Source organism: Macaca mulatta, chromosome 12 (assembly GCF_049350105.2).
Source record: "Macaca mulatta isolate MMU2019108-1 chromosome 12, T2T-MMU8v2.0, whole genome shotgun sequence".
In the NCBI taxonomy this organism is placed as follows: Eukaryota; Metazoa; Chordata; class Mammalia; order Primates; family Cercopithecidae; genus Macaca; species Macaca mulatta.
The window spans coordinates 56,661,337-56,681,723 of NC_133417.1; the positions used below are offsets into that span (position 1 = coordinate 56,661,337).

The 20,387-nt window shown below is 37.9% G+C and overlaps 1 protein-coding gene across 50 annotated transcripts in view; it reads right to left on the minus strand.

Moving 5' to 3' along the window:
• Nucleotides 1–3,947, minus strand: part of NEB (nebulin) — a 225,846-nt gene extending 221,899 nt beyond the window's left edge. For all 50 annotated transcript variants that reach the window (XM_077956975.1, XM_077956985.1, XM_077956984.1 and 47 more), the window contains exons 1-3: nucleotides 3,759–3,947; nucleotides 3,071–3,154; nucleotides 2,478–2,542 (exon numbers count right to left, since the gene is read on the minus strand). In XM_077956975.1, coding sequence (XP_077813101.1) covers nucleotides 2,478–2,513 — 36 coding nt within the window. In that variant the 5' untranslated portion in view covers nucleotides 2,514–2,542; nucleotides 3,071–3,154; nucleotides 3,759–3,947. The remainder of the gene's footprint in view (nucleotides 1–2,477; nucleotides 2,543–3,070; nucleotides 3,155–3,758) is intronic.
• Between the last annotated feature and the right edge of the window lie 16,440 nt (nucleotides 3,948–20,387).

Sequence of the window (20,387 nt, forward strand, 5' to 3'; positions counted from 1 at the left end):
TTCTTAGTTTAAAAAAAAAAAATGGATATATAACACTTTATGCTTCATTTTTCTTATCTTTGACACCAAAACATACAGCACTCAAGGGAAGGGAAAACATTAAGATGCAAAATTTCCCTCAATGGCCTGCATTCTTGGTTCAGTGAAGTGTCATCAGATTACTTAAACATTGTCAATAGGCCGCCTAAAACTTGCCTAATGTTCCTCATTCTTGTGCTTTCTTTACCCTTGAGCTATTGTTTTAATTTAAAATCTAATTCTGCCTGTATATCGTTACACATAGCAACAAAAATCACAAGCACTGACAGGACAGAGATTTGCTTTTTTACAGTTGTGACTTTCAGCACATGAGAAATATCATTTGGACACTCTAGAAAATATTGTTTGATGCTGATGCCACATAGAGTCACTCCTCCGGTCACACAAAACATCAGTGGCTTCAGAAGAAATACTAAAATAAAATGGAAGATTCACAACTATTTTGGATTTTCTCAGCATCCAAGTTTAAAAGCAGCTCCTTGGAAACCATTCATTTTTACCTTCGTTGGGCTCTCACCATTGGTAAATCCATCTTAGAAATACGCTTATAAAAGAGGCAACATTATTTAAATGGTTGGCGTTAACTTGTATGCCAAATCTCGCTCTTTTTTTAGAGCTGTGCCACTAATTAGATAGTACATCCTTGCTTCTTTTCTTTCTTTCCAAGTTTAAGTTGGAGTAGAGAGAACAGTAAAACTTTATTTCAGTGTCCAAGATCCCAAGGAGATATATTTTTAAAGCCAGTTCTTCTCTGTTTTCTGCATATTTTTAAAGCTAGTTCCTCTCTGTTTTCTAAAATCTTCCCTGGCCATTTTTTCGAATTCTCCACCCTCCTATGCTCATAATCTTTTTTGAGGTCAAAGAGATCTCAGGTCAATACTTTCTGGCAGGCAGTCTATTCATTTATCACCTGCTGGTTAGACCCAGAAGCTGTAATGGGAACAAAATGGTAGGGATGAGATGTCTAAAAATAGCCCCCTCCTTTTTTATGACATCTAGTTGAATCAATCAAGTCTAGCACTAAGGACAATTTCCAGTAGCAAAGGTACACAATTATTTTAAGAAAGATAAGGAATATTTAAGTTGGAGAGTAAAAACTGTTACTGGCATTATTATCAGAGGGAAGACAATTTAATTAATAATGATATTAGTGTTTGATAATGATATTTCTGACCCTTAGGTACGTAAGTAAAATGCACACTAGTGATGATATCAGCATGAAAGATGTGGTCATCAGCATCTAAGCCAGAGAGGTTGAATGTTACATTGTATGAGATTCATTCTATTTTTTTCCCTCATATCCTTCAGTAATAAAAGTAATTTTATTTGTAGAACAAATAAAATTTTCTTCATCTAAATATAGACTGGTCACTGAAATAATTTTCCAAAGACTAATTTTGGTACTGCCACCTAAAATTTGGTTCTGGGTAGCTCTTACAGTTAATTTCAGTCTTATTAAAAAGCACAGATTTTCAAAACTGCCTCCAAGTGCCTTAGGCATTTGGAGATTTTCATGTGTTTAGATCATCATCATTAATTGGTAATTACTAAGCACATTCAGATTCATGGCACTGTATTTATGTGCATTATAGTTCTAAGCCTTTAGATTTTATTTCTAGAATGTGAAGCTAAAGGCAAGAGCCGGTGAGGAAAAACTGTAAGATGACAAAAACAAAAGGATATAAAATAAATATAAAATAAATGATTAATAGCTTTGTAAAATGTGTTAGATGTCCACCAATAATTGGAAGGAAAATTTTTAAGATACCCACTACAGTCTTTGTTCTTATTCAAAATTCAAAAGCAAAAGCTAGTCTTGTTCACTTAGGTAAGTATAATGAAGTTGGTGGGAAGGTGTGGCTCCAACTATCACTGTGAACTTCATACCTTTATTTATATTTGCGTGTATGTGTGTGTCTGTGCACATGTGTGTGTATTATGTATAAGTCTCACATATGCATATAATTTCATACGTATGATTATTCTGAATATCTAAGCCATGTTTCCCTATAGATGATTAGCTAGTTGAAGCAAAGAATAAGGAGTAGATCTTTTCCTCTATTGCTATGCAGACACTAAAAGACAAGAGTTCCGTTTTCAGAACTTTCTCTTCATCTCTGTCCCTTTGAACATTGGGGTTGGGAACTGGGGAAGAAAGTAGTTTTAGAAGACGAATTCAAACCTGCCTTTACTCCAACTTGGTTTTTGAGAGCTTAAAGAAAAGCAAAAGTGGGAAACAGTGATATTTCCTTTCAATTCTAAATCCCACGTAATTATAGTGAAACTGAACATAAAATATTCCTTTCTTATGCTTTAAATGAGGACTCTTTGTGAAGTTATAATAGACAATGTATTTTTCGAATGATTAATTCACCTGCATGGCTTTGACTGTCACTACATAAAATAGTTTGCTGTCAGTGTTTTTTTTTAAATCTTACCTCCACCACCTCCTCATATTCTTCGTCATCTGCCATTTTTCCAGAGTAGTAGTGGCACCTACAAACTTTTCATATTCCACACAAATGAAAACACGTTAGAGTCTATTCCCAGCACATAAATTATCTTATGACATCATAAAAATAGAATTTGAAGCTAAACTATTGTACAAATTCATATATTGTTGCAGGCTAAAGGAGAGAAGACATTTAAAATACATGTATAAACAGCAGAAGCTTCAAATTTCTTTCTCTTTATTCCTTCAGCGTTGGGAATTGCTACTTCTACATAATCAGTTTAGTTAAAATTGTAAAAGGAAATTGAGGTAAGGAAGTGAGAGAGTTTGGACTCAGGGAACAGAGAATTTAAACTTCCAAACACTTAGAGAAAAGACATTTTCCAGCAAAAAATTTAGTGAAAGAAGGCCAGCTTGGGTTTCAGAAGAAGCTGAAATTTTTCCCCAGCACCAAAATTCTAAGAGGGCTGACTTAGTTTTCTATACTGCCCTGATCCACTGTTTGCTGTATATCTTAGGCTTCAAATTGGAACCCATAAGAGTACATCTGTCAACAAATTTTAAAAGAAAAAAAGAAACCTCAAGGCAATGGAGTTATTTTCTTCCCGAACACCATCGGCTTATACAGACTTTTTCTTTAGTTTCTGTAGCTCTCGTTTAAACCTGAAAAATAACAAAGTTGTAAAGCATTGACTGAAGTACATATAGGATTGTCAGTCCTTAGCCTAAGCTTCTAATGCAGAAAATAGTGAAAGGATCTCTCAAGGCCTCTACAGTTTGATGCCAGAGAGTCAGACTCTTGATATGAAGTGGATGATGAGTCGGAACAGCTGTCCCTTCATCCAAAGATGTTTGCCATGTAAACCAATACCCTGCAGTGGCTGGTTTTGTTAAGCTAGTGAAACTGCCACTCCTCGGGCAAATGAAGCCCAGTAGAACAGGATAAATATAGGAACGTAGAGCAATGTATCTTCTTTTTCATACTAATATATTTAGGAAAAAATATCGAAGGCAAAAAAAAACGTTAGACAAGAGAGCCGATTCAGTCGAGCAATAAATTGGTTAGCAAAGGACTTGACTCTAATCGCACACTGTACATAGCAGATATTAGTAGGGCCTTAGTAGGGCAATGGGGTTAGACTCTCCTAGCCACATTTCTACCACTAATTTCCTCAGTTATGGCCCAAGCCTTTGAAAAACACTTCAAGGGAAGTTGTGGAACATCTCCTGAAAGAGTATTACAGAAAAAGTCATAAACTGGCCTTACCTTCAATCTACCAAATAAATTTCCTCAGCAGCAAATCCTCTCCCAACTCTCCCCTCCTGAGAACCCCAGGCAAAAGCCAGCGTGATGCCTGGGCTCCGAATTATCATGTGGCAAGAGCGACCAATCAGATCCTGAGTTGCTCAAATTTCAGAAGCTAAATTTACCAAGTGATCTTCTGAAAACCACCTGTTCATCAATTCCACTAAAGGATAAAGGGTAACAAATTGCTTGCTTAGAACTATTCAAATGGAATCAAATTTTACCTAACTTCCAGCCTATGCAGTTCAATTTTAGGTTGAATTTCCCATTTACTGAGACCCCATTCAACGTCATAATCATGCAAAAGAATTTAGTAGAAAATAAGCATGACTTTGAGAGGCTTTGACCCTTCCGTGACTGTTTTCTTCATGTCATTTGTCCAGTCATGGTGGTGAATGTACTCACCCTGGTAAGGTTCACCAGGTGAGCTACAGGTAAGTTACTGGTGTTAGTGTGAAAGAAACTAAGGAATAAGACCCAGTAAACATCAAGTTGGCAAAAGCAATTTTTTAAAATGTGATGAGTGAAGTTAAAGGTGAAAATATTTGACGATGGCACTAGATAAGATATCCATAGGGTGTAATTAGAAAGATTAGACCCCATCATTTTTCTGTTACTAAACCAGGAGGGTATACCTAAATCCTGTTTAGCACCTTCTCCCTCCTTAGATAAGGCAAGCTGCTAGGAATACAGAACCTCTGTCGTATGTAACCTAGTTAGTGATTTTTCTATTAACTCAGATGACTCTTGGCTCCCAGAAGCAACATGTGAATGCGGACACGGACAGGCTTAATTTCTGAACAGCAAGAGCAGATAAAATGGAAATCAGTAACTTATCAGGAGAAAATAACGCCCTATTTGGCAAATCCGAATGTAAGACATTTCCTTCATAAAAATTATCTAACAAACAGTTTTCTTAAAACTTGCCTCATGTCTCTCTTGCACTTTCTTTGCTCCTGAAGGATTTTTTCTAATTTAAAATCTTATTCTGTCTGTCTGTCTGTCTGTCCTTACACATAGCAACAGAAATCACAGGCTCTTACATGGCAGAGAACTGCTTTTTCTCTGGGTTGCTCCTGTGTTGAGACAAAACTCTGTGAGTCACCTATATGTTGATATGCATTTGAGACTAAACATATTGTAATCTTTTTTCTTTTTTAAGTTAAACATCAGAAAGTAATCTCACTGGGTGTGGTGGCTCACGCCTGTAATCACAACACTTTAGGAGGCTGAGGCGGGCAGATTGTCTGAGGACTTTGAGAAAGTAATCTCGTATTTCAAATATATGTACCTCTTCCCCCTCCCTGATTCACATGGTAGTAAATAAAATCTAACTTAATTTTATCTTCTTAACTGATTATACCTGTTCATCTTGTATGTTCTCACAGGTCTTATGACCAAAGGATATTTATGTAATATGAGATCACTCACTTGGTAGCTGCAAACTAGAATTGTAACTTACTAGTCATTACATGCTTTAAAATGTGTTGTTGAATTAAAAAATAATACAGGCTCATATTTTAAAAACATAGAGTACAAAATCATATAAAGTAAAAAGTGAGCATTGACCTTCTTAAAGTAGTCATTTTTAAGTTTCAGATACTTTCAATATAGATATTGACATAAATCCATATACTTAATATGCAATAGACATCTTTTATGAAACATCACATAAACATATCCTACTCTAATTTCCACAAATAATTCTATTGATTGGATAGAGTATAATCGTTTAATCATTACTTTATTAATGGACAGCTAGGTTGTTTCGAGGTTTTTGCTATTACAAAATAAAGCAAAACAATGCAAAACAAAACACACAGTAAGCATCCCTATGCATTACCTTTGCATACTTACATGAAATGTATCTGTAAGGTAAATTTCTAGAAGTAGAATTACTGAGGCAGAATATATATGCACATTTTGAAAATTGATAGACATTGTCAAGTTGCCAGTCAAAATCCTTACACTATTTTATGTTTCACTAACAGAGAATGAGGGTTCCTATGTATACACATCTTGATATCCTTAGGGATTATTAGTCTCGAAAAATCTTTACTATGTGGGCTGAATGTGTCCCCCTAAAATTTATATGTTGAAATCCTACCCTCCAATGTGTGGAAAGTGATAGGGTCATAAGGGTGGAGCCCTCACGAATGGGATTAGTACACTTATGAAAGAGACCCCAGAGAGCTGCCTGGTGCTCTCTCTGCCATGTGAAGTTACAGAGGCAAGATGGCCAGCCACAACCTGAAAGAACGTCCTCACTAGAACCCAACCATGCGAGTACCCTGATCTTAGACATCCAGCCTCCAGAACTATGAGAAGTCTATTTCTGTTTATAAGCCACCCAGCTTATATGATTTCTGTTATAGCAGACCAAATGAACTAAGACACTCTTTATACATTACTTGTGAAACCACTATGTGAGTAAATAGAAGTGCAGTAAATAGATGAGCAGAACCTCAAACTGCGTACATAGTGAAGTGTGCATCTAAAAAGTTGGGGGGAGTGTGGAGAAAAAGTGAGTTCACATGAAATTACCCTGGCTTAGATATCTTGGGATAAATTCCTCCTAAAAGAAAGCCCCCAAACCCCTGCTAAATTGGCCCGATGCAGGTTGCCCTAATAATTTGCAAAGCATGTCAGAAGTAAGAGACTCACAGGAAAGCTGTTTATATTCCTACCATGGTTACACAGGGGTGAGTGTATCAGCAAGCAGCTTACACTTCTCTCCTAGTCACACTAGAGAAAAACACTGCCACCTCCTTACTAAATTCTGCAGATTCTAATCTGGAATGATGCCTTTTAGAGATGAAAGAACAGCTTTATTTTCCTGCCTATTTATGACCTCTTCTATGGAACGAGAGTACACTGACACCCTGATTTATTGGTAGGTTCTTATTATATGCCTTGCACATAGTAAGTGTTCAGTAAATGTTAGCTATTATTATTTTTACTATCATTATCATTTTTTACATTATATTGGAGGCTTCACTCTTCTGTATTTAATTGAAATACCAAATATCTTGAAGCTTCTAAAATCAGACAATAGTTAGTCTAAGAATTTATGAGTACACAGGCATTTGACTAGAAGCTTGTACAACTGGCTACAAACCAAAGCAGGGCACTTAGGTGCCAATATCGGAACTTCAGATAATGCTTCTGTAAATATGAAAATATAGAAGTGTCATGCCTGGGGACCAAAAAAGACATGATAAGGGAGATGGGATTGTAACAGTTTTTGTTGTCATTTCTTTGATTTCATTATTTTAATTAACTTCTATATGGACATAGCTTAAGAATCAAGCTTAAGTTTTGTAAGACTCGCTACTAAATCAGCACTTCCTGTTTCCTCTATTCCTTTTTCCCCTCCCTGGAGACATCACTTTGACTTATTTAGCTGAATCTTTCGTTATATTCCTTTACACATTTAACAAACTGTCAACATTGCTCCTTCCTGATTTTTCATTCATAGGCATCATTGATTAAGTTCCCATTCAGGAAGATGAGGCTTTAATTCTCTTTCATGTAAACCACAAGCCTCACCTCCTACACCTCAATAAAGTTCTACACATGTAATTCAGAACTCAATGTTTACATTTTTATGGTTGGCAAAAGGCCATTCACAGCTGAACCCTATATATTATGATTATTTTTCTTTTCCTCTACAAGGGCTTATTTTTCTGGAAGTTGATATTTTTCTCCATTTATTTTCTTCCTTGGCTTAATTTTTTTCTAGACAAGTGGTGTCTGAGAGAGCTTTCTGCAATAGTTGAAATGTTCTATACTAGCGCTGTCCAGTACAGTAGCCACTAGCCCCATGTGGCTATTGAACATTCAAAATGTGGTTAGTGTGACTGCAGAATTGAATTTTTAGACTTTTTATTTGACTTAAACTCAAACAGCCACATGTAGCAGGTGGCGATGGTATTGGGCAGAACAATTCTAGGCACTTTTAGCACTAACACCTCAAACTTTCTGGCTAAGTCTGCTCTTGGTGTTTTCAAAGACATTAAGTTGTGTTCTGCAATTCTACCCATTTCCTCTTCTTAGATCTCTCAGGGAGTCTTTTCTTCCATCTGGATCAGTTCCCTGTGCAGCTGGAGCTCAGCTCTTTTCTTGAGCCCCCTCCACTGTCTTTCATTCTGGGAATTATCCTCTTCTCTCTTCTGAATTAGACCTTGGGTTTCCTGGATCCTATGTCTTTCTCTTGCTTACCTTTCTTGTTTTGATGGAAAACATCCTCCAGTAGTTTCCTGAGAAAGGATACATACAAGGTATGAACCCAAAAGTATTTGAGACAGGTCTCAATCAATTTAGAAAGTTTATTTTGCAAAGGTTAAGGATGTGCCTGTGATACAACCTCAGGAGGTCCTGACGACATGTGCCCAACACTTTTAAAAACTTTCCACCAAAGTATAGTATATGCATAGACCTAGACTTTCAGAACTAGAACCGGATGCTCATCCAAAGAGTTCCTGGTGACTTTTGAGCTGAGTGCGTGGGACTGGATGCTGGAGTGTGGGACTTGGGATTTGTTGCTGAGCTTTGGGGCTGGATGTGGCCTGCAGTACCTGGCTCCATTCTTCCAGTTCCCTTCATGACTATAGATGTGAATTAGATGAATAAAGCCTTGTGGCAAAAAGACAGTAATGTGGCCCCATGATAATCCCTGCCTCCTGGTGATCATACTTTGGTGAAATCCCCTCCTCTTGAGTGTGATGGGGCCTGTGCCCTGCTGCTAACCAGTAGGATTTGGCAAACTGGTTGAGATGGCACCCCTGTAGTTACATGCAACATATAAGACTCCATCTTGCTAGCCAACTTGCTCAAGAGACCCTTCTTGCTGGCTTGATGAAGCCAAGTGGCCTTGGTGGGGAAGCCCACCTGGCAAGGAACTGCTGTTGCCCTCTAGGAGCTGAGGACAGCCTCAGGAAGAAGACAGTAAAAAGCTGGGCTTCCAGTCACACAGCTGCAAGGAAATGGTCCTGCCAAGAGTCAGAGTAATCTGGGAAGGAGATTTTTTCCCCAGTCCAGCCTGCAGATGAGAGCACAGCCTCACCAACAACTTCTTAGCAGGCTTGTGAGATCCTAAAGAGGACCTAGGCAAGCCAAACTGAAACTCCTAATACTCAGAAACTGTGAAACAATGAATATGTCTTGTTTAAACCACTAGGTTTGTGGCAACTGGTTATGCAGCAATAGATAACTAATATATCCTTTAATCAGTAGAAAAGAGATCAAGAATATTCACAAGAATTTGGATTTTTTCTTTTTAGTAAACTTTATGTTTTAGAACAGTTTTAGATTTACAGAAACAATTGAGGAGACAGTACAGAAAGTTCCCACATACTTTCCACTCAGTTTCCCCATCATTGACACTTTACATTAATATGATACATGTGTTATGATTAATGAGCCAATATTGACACATCATTATTTTTAAAAGGGCATAGTTTATTTAGAGATCCTTAGTTTTTATTTAATGCCCCTTCTCTGTTCCAAGATTCCATCTCAGATACCACTTTACATTGTTGTCATGTCTCTTTAAACGTGGCAATTTCTCACACTTTATTTTTGATGACCTTGTCAGTTTTGAGGAGTACAGGCCAAGTATTTTATAGGTTGCCTAGTATTGGAATTCGTCTGATGTCTTTCCTCATAGAAAAGACTCGGGTTATGAGTCATTGGAAGGAAGACCACAGAGGTGAAGTGCCATTTTCTTCCCATCATATCAAGAGTACCTGCTATCCCCATGACTTACTACTGTTGATGTTGGCCTTGTTCATCAACTGGCTGTGGTGTTTGGGAGGTTTCTGCTCTGTAAAATTACTCTCCCCACCACCCCTCTTCATATCACACTCTTTGGAAGGAAGTCACTATGCATAGCCAAAACCTAAGGATTGGAGAGTTGTGCACCCCTCCTTGAGGGTGGAGTAACTACATACATTATTTGAAATTCTTCAGCGTGGGAAATTTTTCTCTTTTTCCCAATTTATTTATTTAATCATTTATTTATATCAGTAGGGACTAATGGATATTTATTTTATACTTTGTGTTACAATCTAATACTTCTTTATTTTATTACTCAAATGGTTCTAGCTTTAACCATTGGCAGCTCTTTTAGTTGGCTCCTGCATTCCTTTGACACACCCCCTATCGGTGTTTTTGTGTGTGTGTGTGTGTGTGTGTGTGTGTGTGTGAGAGAGAGAGAGAGAGAGAGAGAGAGAAAGCATTTTCTTACTTTCTGGAACTGCAAAATGCTCCAGGACTCCAAATGTAAGTATGCATTCAATCTATAAATTTAAAAGTAATACATGTTCATTGTAAAAATTTCAAGCGATAAAGGTTCATGTAGATTATAATATGAAATAAAGGTTTATATACATTATAATATAAAAATTCTAATTCATTCTTTTAACTATTATTATGTACAATATATAAGGCTCTGTTCTAGATGCTTCCTTCATGCAGCAGATATCATTAGTTGCTTAAGCAATATACAGCCCTCCCTCAGTGGGTACTGGGCAGAACAATTCCAATATCCATGGAAGGTTGGTTCCAAACACCCAGCAGATATCAAAATTCATAGATGCTTAAGTCCCTGATATAAAATGACATAGCATTTGCATATAACCTGTGCACATCCTTCTGTATACTTTAAATAATCTCTAGAATACTTGCAATACCTAATACAATGTAAATGCTATTTAAATAGTTGTTATACTGTATTGTTTGGAGAATAATGGCCCCCCAAAAGTCTCTATGCATTCAGAATGTTTTTTTCCCAAAATTTTCTATCTGTGATTGGTTGAGTTCACAGATACAGAACCCACAGATACAAAGGGCCAACTCTATGTGCATCCCTTCTTGTCTATTAACAGAACCACAGTTTAGGGTGACACAGAAATATGCCCATTTTAAAAATACACTCTTCAGCTTCCCTAACAGGGGTAACCTATGACACTATTTTGCCAGTAAGATTTAAGTACAATCCTTGGTGCTGAGGCCTATGGGAAAGCTCTTTTTTGACTGACAAGCAGGGTCAGACTCACCTGGCATGCACTAGTTTTCTTTTGCCATTCTTCCCTTTTCTATGCCTGGAACACAGATGTAATGCCTGGGCCAGGGCAGCCATCTTGAGACTATAAGAATATGGATCATGTACTAAGAAATGGTAAAGCTAGAGTCTTAGCCTTTACTGATTTTCTTAAGTTTTGTATTTTAAATTATTTTTAATTTAATAATGTTAATGTATTATAATTATACAAGTAATTATAGTGATATTACTTTTCCCTATATAGCAAACATTTTTTTCTACTGTTACTTTGCCAATAATAAAGTTGGTTATTTTTTCATATGTTTATTGACCATTTATATCTTTTATTCTGTCTACTATCTGCTCATATCTCCACCCCACATTCATTTCTAGGCATTTGTAATGTACTACAGAAATGATTATTTGCCTCTTGTGTATGTTGTTAATATTTTCTCCAAGTTATTTGTGGTGTCTTTTACCATGGAGATAAGTTGAAATTTATCTTCAGTCAAATCTGTCAATCTCTTCTTTCCAGTTTCAACACCATTTATTGACTAAATTGAATTTGAAATACTTTTAACACATATTAAATTAACATGTACTTCTGTTTCAAGAGTCTCACGTCTTTTCTTGTTTTCTTTGTTTTTCTTTTTTTTCTCTGTCCAGCTTTGTTCCATTGCTGGCAATCAGCTGCGTTCCTTTGGAGGGGGAGATGCGCTCTGATTTTTTGAATTTCCAGCTTTTCCACATTGCTTTTTCCCCATCTTTGTGGTTTTGTCTGCCTTTGGTCTTTGATGATGGTGACATACTGATGGGGTTTTGGTGTGGGTGTTCTTTCTGTTGGTTAGTTTTCCTTCTAACAGTCAGGACCCTCAGCTGCAGGTCTGTTGGAGTTTGCTTGAGGTCCACTCCAGACCCTGTTTGCCTGGGTATCAGCAGCGGAGGCTGCCAAAGATAGAATATTGCTGAACAGCGAGTATTGCTGTCTGATTCTTGCTCTGGAAGCTTCGTCTCAGAGGTGTACCCAGATGTGTAAGGTGTGAGGTGTCGGTCTGTACCTAGTGGGGGATGTCTCCCAGTTAGGCTACTCAGGGGTCAGGGACCCACTTGAGCAGGCACTCTGTCCGCTCTCAGATCTCAACCTCCATGCTGGGAGGACCACTGCTCTCTTCAAAGCTGTCAGACAGGGACATTTACATCTGCAGAGGTTTCTGCTGCTTTTTGTTTAGCTATGCCCTGTCCCCAGAGATGGAGTCTACAGAGGCAGGCAGGCCTCCTTGAGCTGTGGTGGCTTCACCCAATTCGAGCTTCCCGGAAGCTTTGTTTACCTACTTAAGCCTCAGCAATGGCAGGTGCCCCTCCCCTAGCCTCGCTGCTGCCTTGCAGTTAGATCTCAGACTGCTGTGCTAGCAATGAGGGAGGCTCTGTGGGCGTGGGACCCTCCGGGCCAGGTGTGGGATATAATCTCCTGCTGTGCCGTTTGCTAAGACACTTGGTAAAGTGCAGTATTAGGGTGGGAGTTACCCGATTTTCTGGGTGTTGTGTGTCTCAGTTTCCCTTGGCTAGGAAAAGGAATTCCCTTCCCCCTTGCACTTCCCAGGTGAAGTGATACCTTGCCTTGCTTCAGCTCTCACTGGTCAGGCTGCATCTGCTGACCAGCACCGACTGTCCAACATGCCCCACTGAGATGAACCCGGTACCTCAGTTGAAAATGCAGAAATCTCCTGTCTTCTGTGTTGCTCACACTGGGAGCTGGAGGCTGGAGCTGTTCCTATTCGGCCATCTTGGGTGCCCCTCCCCTAATTCATTTTATGAGGCTAACATCATCCTGACACCAAAGCCTAGCAGAGACACAACGAAAAAAGAGAATTTTAGAGCAATATCCCTGATGAACATCGATGCAAAAATCCTCAATAAAATACTGGCAAATTAAATCCAGCAGCACATCAAAAAGCTTATCCACTACGATCAAGTTGGCTTCATCCCTGGGATGCAAGGCTGGTTCAACATACACAAATCAATAAACATAATCCATCATATAAACAGAACCAAAGACAAAAACCACATGATTATCTCAATAGATGCAGAAAAGGCCTTCAACAAAATTCAACAATGCTTCATGCTAAAAACTCTCAATAAATTGGATATTGATGGGATGAACCTCAAAATAATAAGAGCTATTTATAACAAATCCACAGCCAATATCATACTGAATGGACAAAAACTGGAAGCATTCCCTTTGAAAACTGGCACAAGACAGGGATGCCCACTCTCACCACTCCTATTCAACACAGTGTTGGAAGTTCTGGCCAGGGCAATCAGGCAAGAGAAAGAAAGAAAAGGTATTCAATTAGGAAAAGAGGAAGTCAAATTGTCCCTGTTTGCAGATGACATGATTCTATATTTAGAAAACCCCATTGTTTCAGCCCAAAATCTCCTTAAGCTGATAAGAAATTTCAGCAAAGTCTCAGGACACAAAATCAATGTGCAAAAATCACAAGCATTTCTATACACCAATAACAGACAAACAGCCAAATCATGAGTGAACTCCCATTCACAACAGCTTCAAAGAGAATAAAATACCTAGGAATCCAACTTACAAGGGATGTGAAGGAACTTTTCAAGGAGAATTACAAACCACTGCTCAATGAAATAAAAGAGGACACAAACAAATGGAAGAACATTCCATGCTCATGGGTAGAAAGAATCAATATCATGAAAATGGCCATACTGCCCAAGGTAATTTATAGATTCAATGCCATCCCCATCAAGCTACCAATGACTTTCTTCACAGAATGGGAAAAAACTACTTTAAAGTTCACATGGAACCAAAAAAGAGCCCGCATTGCCAAGACAATCCTAAGCTAAATGAACAAACCTGGAGGCATCACACTACCTGACTTTAAACTATACTACAAGGCTACAGTAACCAAAACAGCTTGGTACTGGTACCAAAACAGAGAGATAAACCAATGAAACAGAATAGAGCCCTCGGAAATAATACCACACATCTACAACCATCTGATCTTTGACAAACCTGACAAAAACAAGAAATGGAGAAAGGATTCCCTATTTAATAAATGGTGCCGGGAAAACTAGCTAGCTATATGCAGAAAGCTGAAACTGGATCCCTTCCTTATGCCTTATACAAAAATTAATTCAAGATGGATTAAAGACTTAAATGTTAGACCTAAAACCATAAAAACTGTAGAAGAAAACCCAGGCAATACCATTCAGGCCATTCAGGACATAGGCATGGGCAAGGACTTCATGACTAAAACACCAAAAGCAATGGTAACAAAAGCCAAAATTGACAAATGGGATCTAATTAAACTAAAGAGCTTCTGCACAGCAAAAGAAACTACCATTAGAGTGAACAGGCAACCTACAGAATGGGAGAAAATGTTTACAATCTACCCATCTGACAAAGGGCTAATATCCAGAATCCACAAAGAACTTAAACAAATTTACAAGAAAAAAATCAAACAACCCCATCGAAAAGTGGGCACAGGATATGAACAGACACTTCTCAAAAGAAGACATTTATGCAGCCAACAGACACATGAAAAAATGCTCATCATCACTGGCCATCAGAGAAATGCCAATCAAAACCACAATGAGATACCATCTCACGCCAGTTAGAATGGCAATCATTAAAAAGTCAGGAAACAACAGGTGCTGGAGAGGATGTGGAGAAATAGGAACAATTTTACACTGTTGGTGGGACTGTAAACTAGTCCAACCATTGTGGAAGACAGTGTGGTGATTCCTCAAGGATCTAGAACCAGAAATACCATTTGACCCAGCCATCCCATTACTGGGCATATACCCAAAGGATTATAAATCATGCTGCTATAAAGACACAAGCACATGTATGTTTATTGCAGCACTATTCACAATAGCAAAGACTTGGAACCAACCCAAATGTCCATCAATGATAGACTGGATAAAGAAAATGTGGCACATATACATCATGGAATACTATGCAGCCATAAAAAAGGATGAGTTCATGTCCTTTGTAGGGGCATGGATGAAGCTGGAAAACATTACACTGAGCAAACTATCGCAAGGACAGAAAACAAAATGCTGCATCTTCTCACTCATAGGTGGGAATTGAACAATGAAAACACCTGGACATAGGGTGGGGGAACATCACACATGGGGGCCTGTCGTGGGGTAGGGGGAGGGGGAACAGATAGCATTAGGAGATATACCTAATGACGAGTTAACGAGTGCAGCACACCAACATGGCACATGTATACATATGTAACAAACCTGCACGCTGTGCACATGTACCCTAGAACTTAAAGTATAAAAATAAAATAAAATAAAATAAGAAGACCCAAAGAAGTGAATAGTCCTGAGAACCAATACCTCATTTCAATAAAGAACAATATGTGGCGGAGACATAGCAAGACAAGGGAAAGAGGGGTTTGGGCTATGGATGATAACCTGTGGGAAAGTGACCAGGAAATATATGGAGAAGACTAATGAAAAATAAGCGTTATCGTAGTAGGTTCGTTTGTACAGATTCATCTCAGTGTTGACTTCCCCATCTTGAATGATAAAAACATTTTCTTCCTGGTATAGGAAGGACACCTTTTTCATGAGAAATTTATGCTCCACTTTTAGGTAGGAAAGGGTTAGTCAGAGAGCCCTTCCTGCATCTGCTTTTCTTCAATTACCTTCAATTCAAAATAATGAATATGTGCTGGGTGTGGTGGCTCACGCCTGTAATCCCAACACTTTGGGATGCCAAGGCAGATGGATTACCTGAGATCAGGAGTTCGAGACCAGCCTGACCAACATGGCGAAACCCTGTCTCTACTAAAAATATAAAAATTAGCTGGGCATGATGGTGGGCACCTGTAATCCCAGCTACTCAGGAGGCTGAGGCAGGAGACTCTCTAGAACCCAGGAAGCTGAGGTTGCAGTGAGCCGAGGTGGTGCCACTGCACTCCAGCCTGGGTGACAGAGTAAGACTTCATCTCAAAATAAATAAATAAATAAATAAATAAAAATAATCGATATGTTAAAGTAGTATATTTGTGGTTGGCATGTTCTGATCACCTTTAGGAACCACTGACAATGAAATCAGTAAGGTATGAAAGTAGAAGTAGAAATTATAGATTATAGAATATGCTAATCTTCAATTTTATTAAGTAATTCCGTCTGTTTCTCAAAGTGTTGGTACCAATTTACATTTCCTCAGTCATACATGCTCCTAAGCTGGCCAATACTTAAGATTAGGCTTTCCTGCAGGGCGTGGGGGTTCACGCTGGTAATCCCAACACTATGGGAGAGCAAGGTGGGTGGATCACTTGAAGCTAGGAGTCTGAGACCAGGCTGGGGGACACTGCAAGTCCCTGTCTCTATAAAACAATTTAAAAATTAACCAGGTGTGGTGGCATGCACCTATAGTCCCACCTACTCTGGAGGCTGAGAAGAAAGGATCACTTGAGCCCAGGAGTTTGAGGTTACAGTGAGCTATGATCACACCACTGCACTCTAGCCTGAACAACAGAGCCAGGCCCTGTCTCTGTCTCTCTGTCTCTCTCTCCCTCTCTCCCTCGCCATATATATATATATATATACACACATTTTTTTTTTATTTAAAAATTAGGCTTTCCAAAGTTTGCCTATCTAACGGGTGTGTAACAGTATAATTGTGTGGTTTTAATTTGAATTTTCATGACTACTGGTGAGGCTGAACTCCTTTTTATATGTTTGTTAGTCAATTAAATGTTTTCAAGTGTCTGAGTCTCTTAGCCATTTTTCTGTTGAGTTGTTGACCTTTTGTTTATTGATCTATAGACTTTCTTTATTCTGAATATCCTTTGATGATTACGTGTGCTGCAGATGTCTTTGCCTCTCATTGGCTTTTCTTTTCATCATTTTCATGCTGACATATGATGAAAAGATTTTAATTTTCATGTAGTCAGCTTCATGAATCTTCTTTTTTTGTGACTACTGCTTTCAACAAAAAAATACTTTGTACCCAAAGTCACAAAGATATGTTCCTATATTCTCTTCTAAAATCTTTAGAGTTTTACCTATTACATTTAGGTCTTTAACCTACCTACCTGGAAATTATTTTTATATGTTATGAAGGAGAGATTTAATTTTATTTTTAGTATATAGATAGCCAATTGTCTCACATTTTATTGAGAATTCCATCGTTTCCCAACAGGATAAAGTTCCTCCTCTGCTATCAATATTTTCTGTTATCAAAATTGTGAGTTCTTTCTGAACTCCCTGTTATATCCACTGGTCTATTTGTCTAGCCTTGCACGAATACCACACTATTTTAATTCTGTGGCTTTGTGGTATGTCTTGATTTCTAGAAGAGCAAGTCCTCTCACCTCATTCTTTATATTCAACAGAGTTTTTGTTATTCCTGTCTTGTATAGTCCACACAAATTTTACAACCAGCTTATCAAATTCCCTGAAAAGTGTAGTCTCTTTCCTCAATCTGTTTCACTCTTCCTAAGTCAGTATCATACTGTTTCAGCTACTGTAGCTCTTTAGTATGCTTTGATATCTATAGAGAAAACTGCCTCCATTCTTCTAAAATTCATTTGGATATTTTATGTTTTTGTTCTTTATGATGTATTTAGCCTATCATGTTTCACTAAAATTATCCTTGGATTTTAAAAAATTAATTGCATTGAATTTATAGCTTTGTTTTGCAAGAATTGGTACTTTTATAATGTAATATTCCCATTCACTTCCTTTTTTATGTCTACAGCAAGTGTTAAGGCTTTATTTATATAGGTCTTGCATGTTAAATAACATAAGTGTATTTGTGGGTATTTTAAAGCCTTTCTTTTCATTGTGAATTTTGTGTAGAAATTCTAGTAGATGCTATTTATCAAGCTTCTTGTTTTTTTTATTGCCATTATTGATTTTTTATTTATTGTTATCATTAACTTTTTGTAGAATTTATTGAGATTTTGAGAAAGGTCACACATTTGACATTTTGATAAATGTCAGCCATCTTGACTCTGAAGCATGGAGCTAGCATTTTAAGTACATTTTCAATAGGATTTCTGAGAGGTAGAAATTACAGGGGGAAGAACATTACAGGATTAGTGGGTATTAAGAGCAACAGCACAGAGTTGGAAGGTGTGTAGCCTGTTTGGTGAATATAAATTGATCTGGTTTCGATCAACTATAAGGTATATGTAGAGAAGCAATGGAAAGCCATAAGGTTGAAGTTATTTTATGGAGGACCCTGCACACCCAGTCAGGCAGCAGAAACTGTACGTTCTGACACTGTCACATTGCTATTCTGTTCTACATAATGTAGAGCTTTAATTCAGACATTATCAAAGTAGAAATGTATCAATAATACATTATACAGTATGTAATTAAACATATTCAATTGTGAAACATGCAGATTCAATAACACAGCAGGAATATAGGTATGAATACAAATCTATATCAACATTGAAAAGAGCTTTCTCAAATTATCAAACCTCCTAAGTGTTATCTACTTTTCAAAATCCATGTCAAACACAATAAGTTTCACTAATGCTGCCCCCTCATCCTTCTAAATACTCCTACCTCCTCCTACTGTTGTTCCCTAAAATCAGACCCCAAGAAAAACACATCAGCACGGAAGAGAAACGAGAGGTTTCAAAATATTAAATTACCCTCTGGTCCATTTCTAGGTTGCTTTTCTGCTGTCTGTGATTTCTTATAAGACTTGGATATAGATTTATCTTCTAAGGAGGTATTTCATTCAGTTTCATTGTTTGGAGGGTCCTGACTTTGGAATTGTGTGTCTCTTGATTTCTGTATTGAAATCAGAGTAGCCAAGGGTTGCATGTATTTTGCTTCTCCTCTTTCCATCTCTACAGCCAAGTGCAAAATTGCTCTTTTGACCCACTATTCACAGTTAATCAATTGTTACAGAGTAAATTATCAAATTTGGCCACAATTTACTCCCCATCCCAAACCAGAGTTTGCAAATCATGGGTCTCAAAAAATGCCACTCTTAAATTGCTGACTTCTAAGGAGCTTCCAATATGAGATATAACAAAGCCCATTTCTTGTATGGTTTGTCAACTAACTTTATAGTCAATACCTCTAACCCTTGGCCCCACATACAAATTATATGTGTGTGTGCACATGTGTGCATATGTATGTATATGTACATTTTTTTCCAGGAAAATGACCTCCAGATTTAAGTTTGAATTGATAAGTCCTTACACTGTTGTTAGTAGTAAGTCATAGTGTTCAAAAATTACACATTGCATGTATCCAGGTATACACATATATGTAAATATGAACATAGAAGCAGCCACAGGATTTGCAATATAAAAGGTGGTTCTAGCTCAGATGACAATTTTTAAAGTAGAATATATATTTCCATGTTTATTAATTTTCATAGAGCTGGTCTTGAGGGAGGAAGTTGTTGCATAACTTCTAGTTAGCAAGAGAAGTCTGTGTGGAGTAAGTGGCATTTTATGAGGTCCTGTAGATGCCAAACTAACTCACCTGAGCCATCCTTAACAATCATTTTTTAATATTTCTTTTTTAAAAAAATGGATTAAATAGTTCTAAGTGCTTTTCATAAGAGCAATCCAGAAATACTTAATTCCTTTGACAGAGTTTGAACTAATATCTAAGTTACATTTCCATCATTATTACTCAAAGTATCTGGGACCAAAACAGTTGTTTCACAAGAAAAAGAGAGTGAAGAGGAGAGAGTTTGTCAGCAGTAACTTTTCAGGATCCATTATATAGCATCTGATATTGAAAGTTTGACAACAGCAAATACAAGTAGGTAAATAATGAACAATTGTTCCATTGATTCCTAGATCCATTTCACTCACAGGACACTCTCTGGAATGTAAGTCCTTTCCTGAAATCCAGTTCACTGTGGACTGTACAGTCTAGCTGACTCATTTAACATAAGTAGTCTGGAGGCCACTGAAAAACTGGGTCAGTTCTATCATCTCCAGTGACCTCAGATATACCGAGGAAGGGCCAAGATGGCATGATGGGCCCTGAATTAACAGATAATCGCAGATACAAACTGAAGCCCGACTTGATGCATTCCTGGGATTATCATTTCAGTAGACAGCTGTCCAGAGTGGGCATGACCTGGCGCTTGGTTAAACTTGAGAATAGCTTTTTCCAAAATGTAAGACTGGTTCCATAACACCTCTTTCTGGCTTCCTCTCCTCTTAAGTGAACAAGGAGACTGGGACTGGCCTTTCCCAATATCAGTTCTTGAGAATCATTAGTCTCACAAGTTGGTCCATGAGAAGAGGTTTCCATCGTTAGCAAGTGTGGGAAATTCTGAACATTAAAACATTTTTGTGGGATTTGTAAATGCATTCAGTTGTAATGACCCCAAGAAGCAGAGCCTTGAAGTAAAATAAACCTACTGACTTTGTTCCACTTTGCATATCTGAAAACTACACAACTACACAACAATACATTTAAGTAACATCAGTTCATTTTGTTCCATAGCATACGCTTCGTGAATCCCCACATTAACACTGTCCAGAGTGGCAACTCCAGACCTGCCCTGGTCT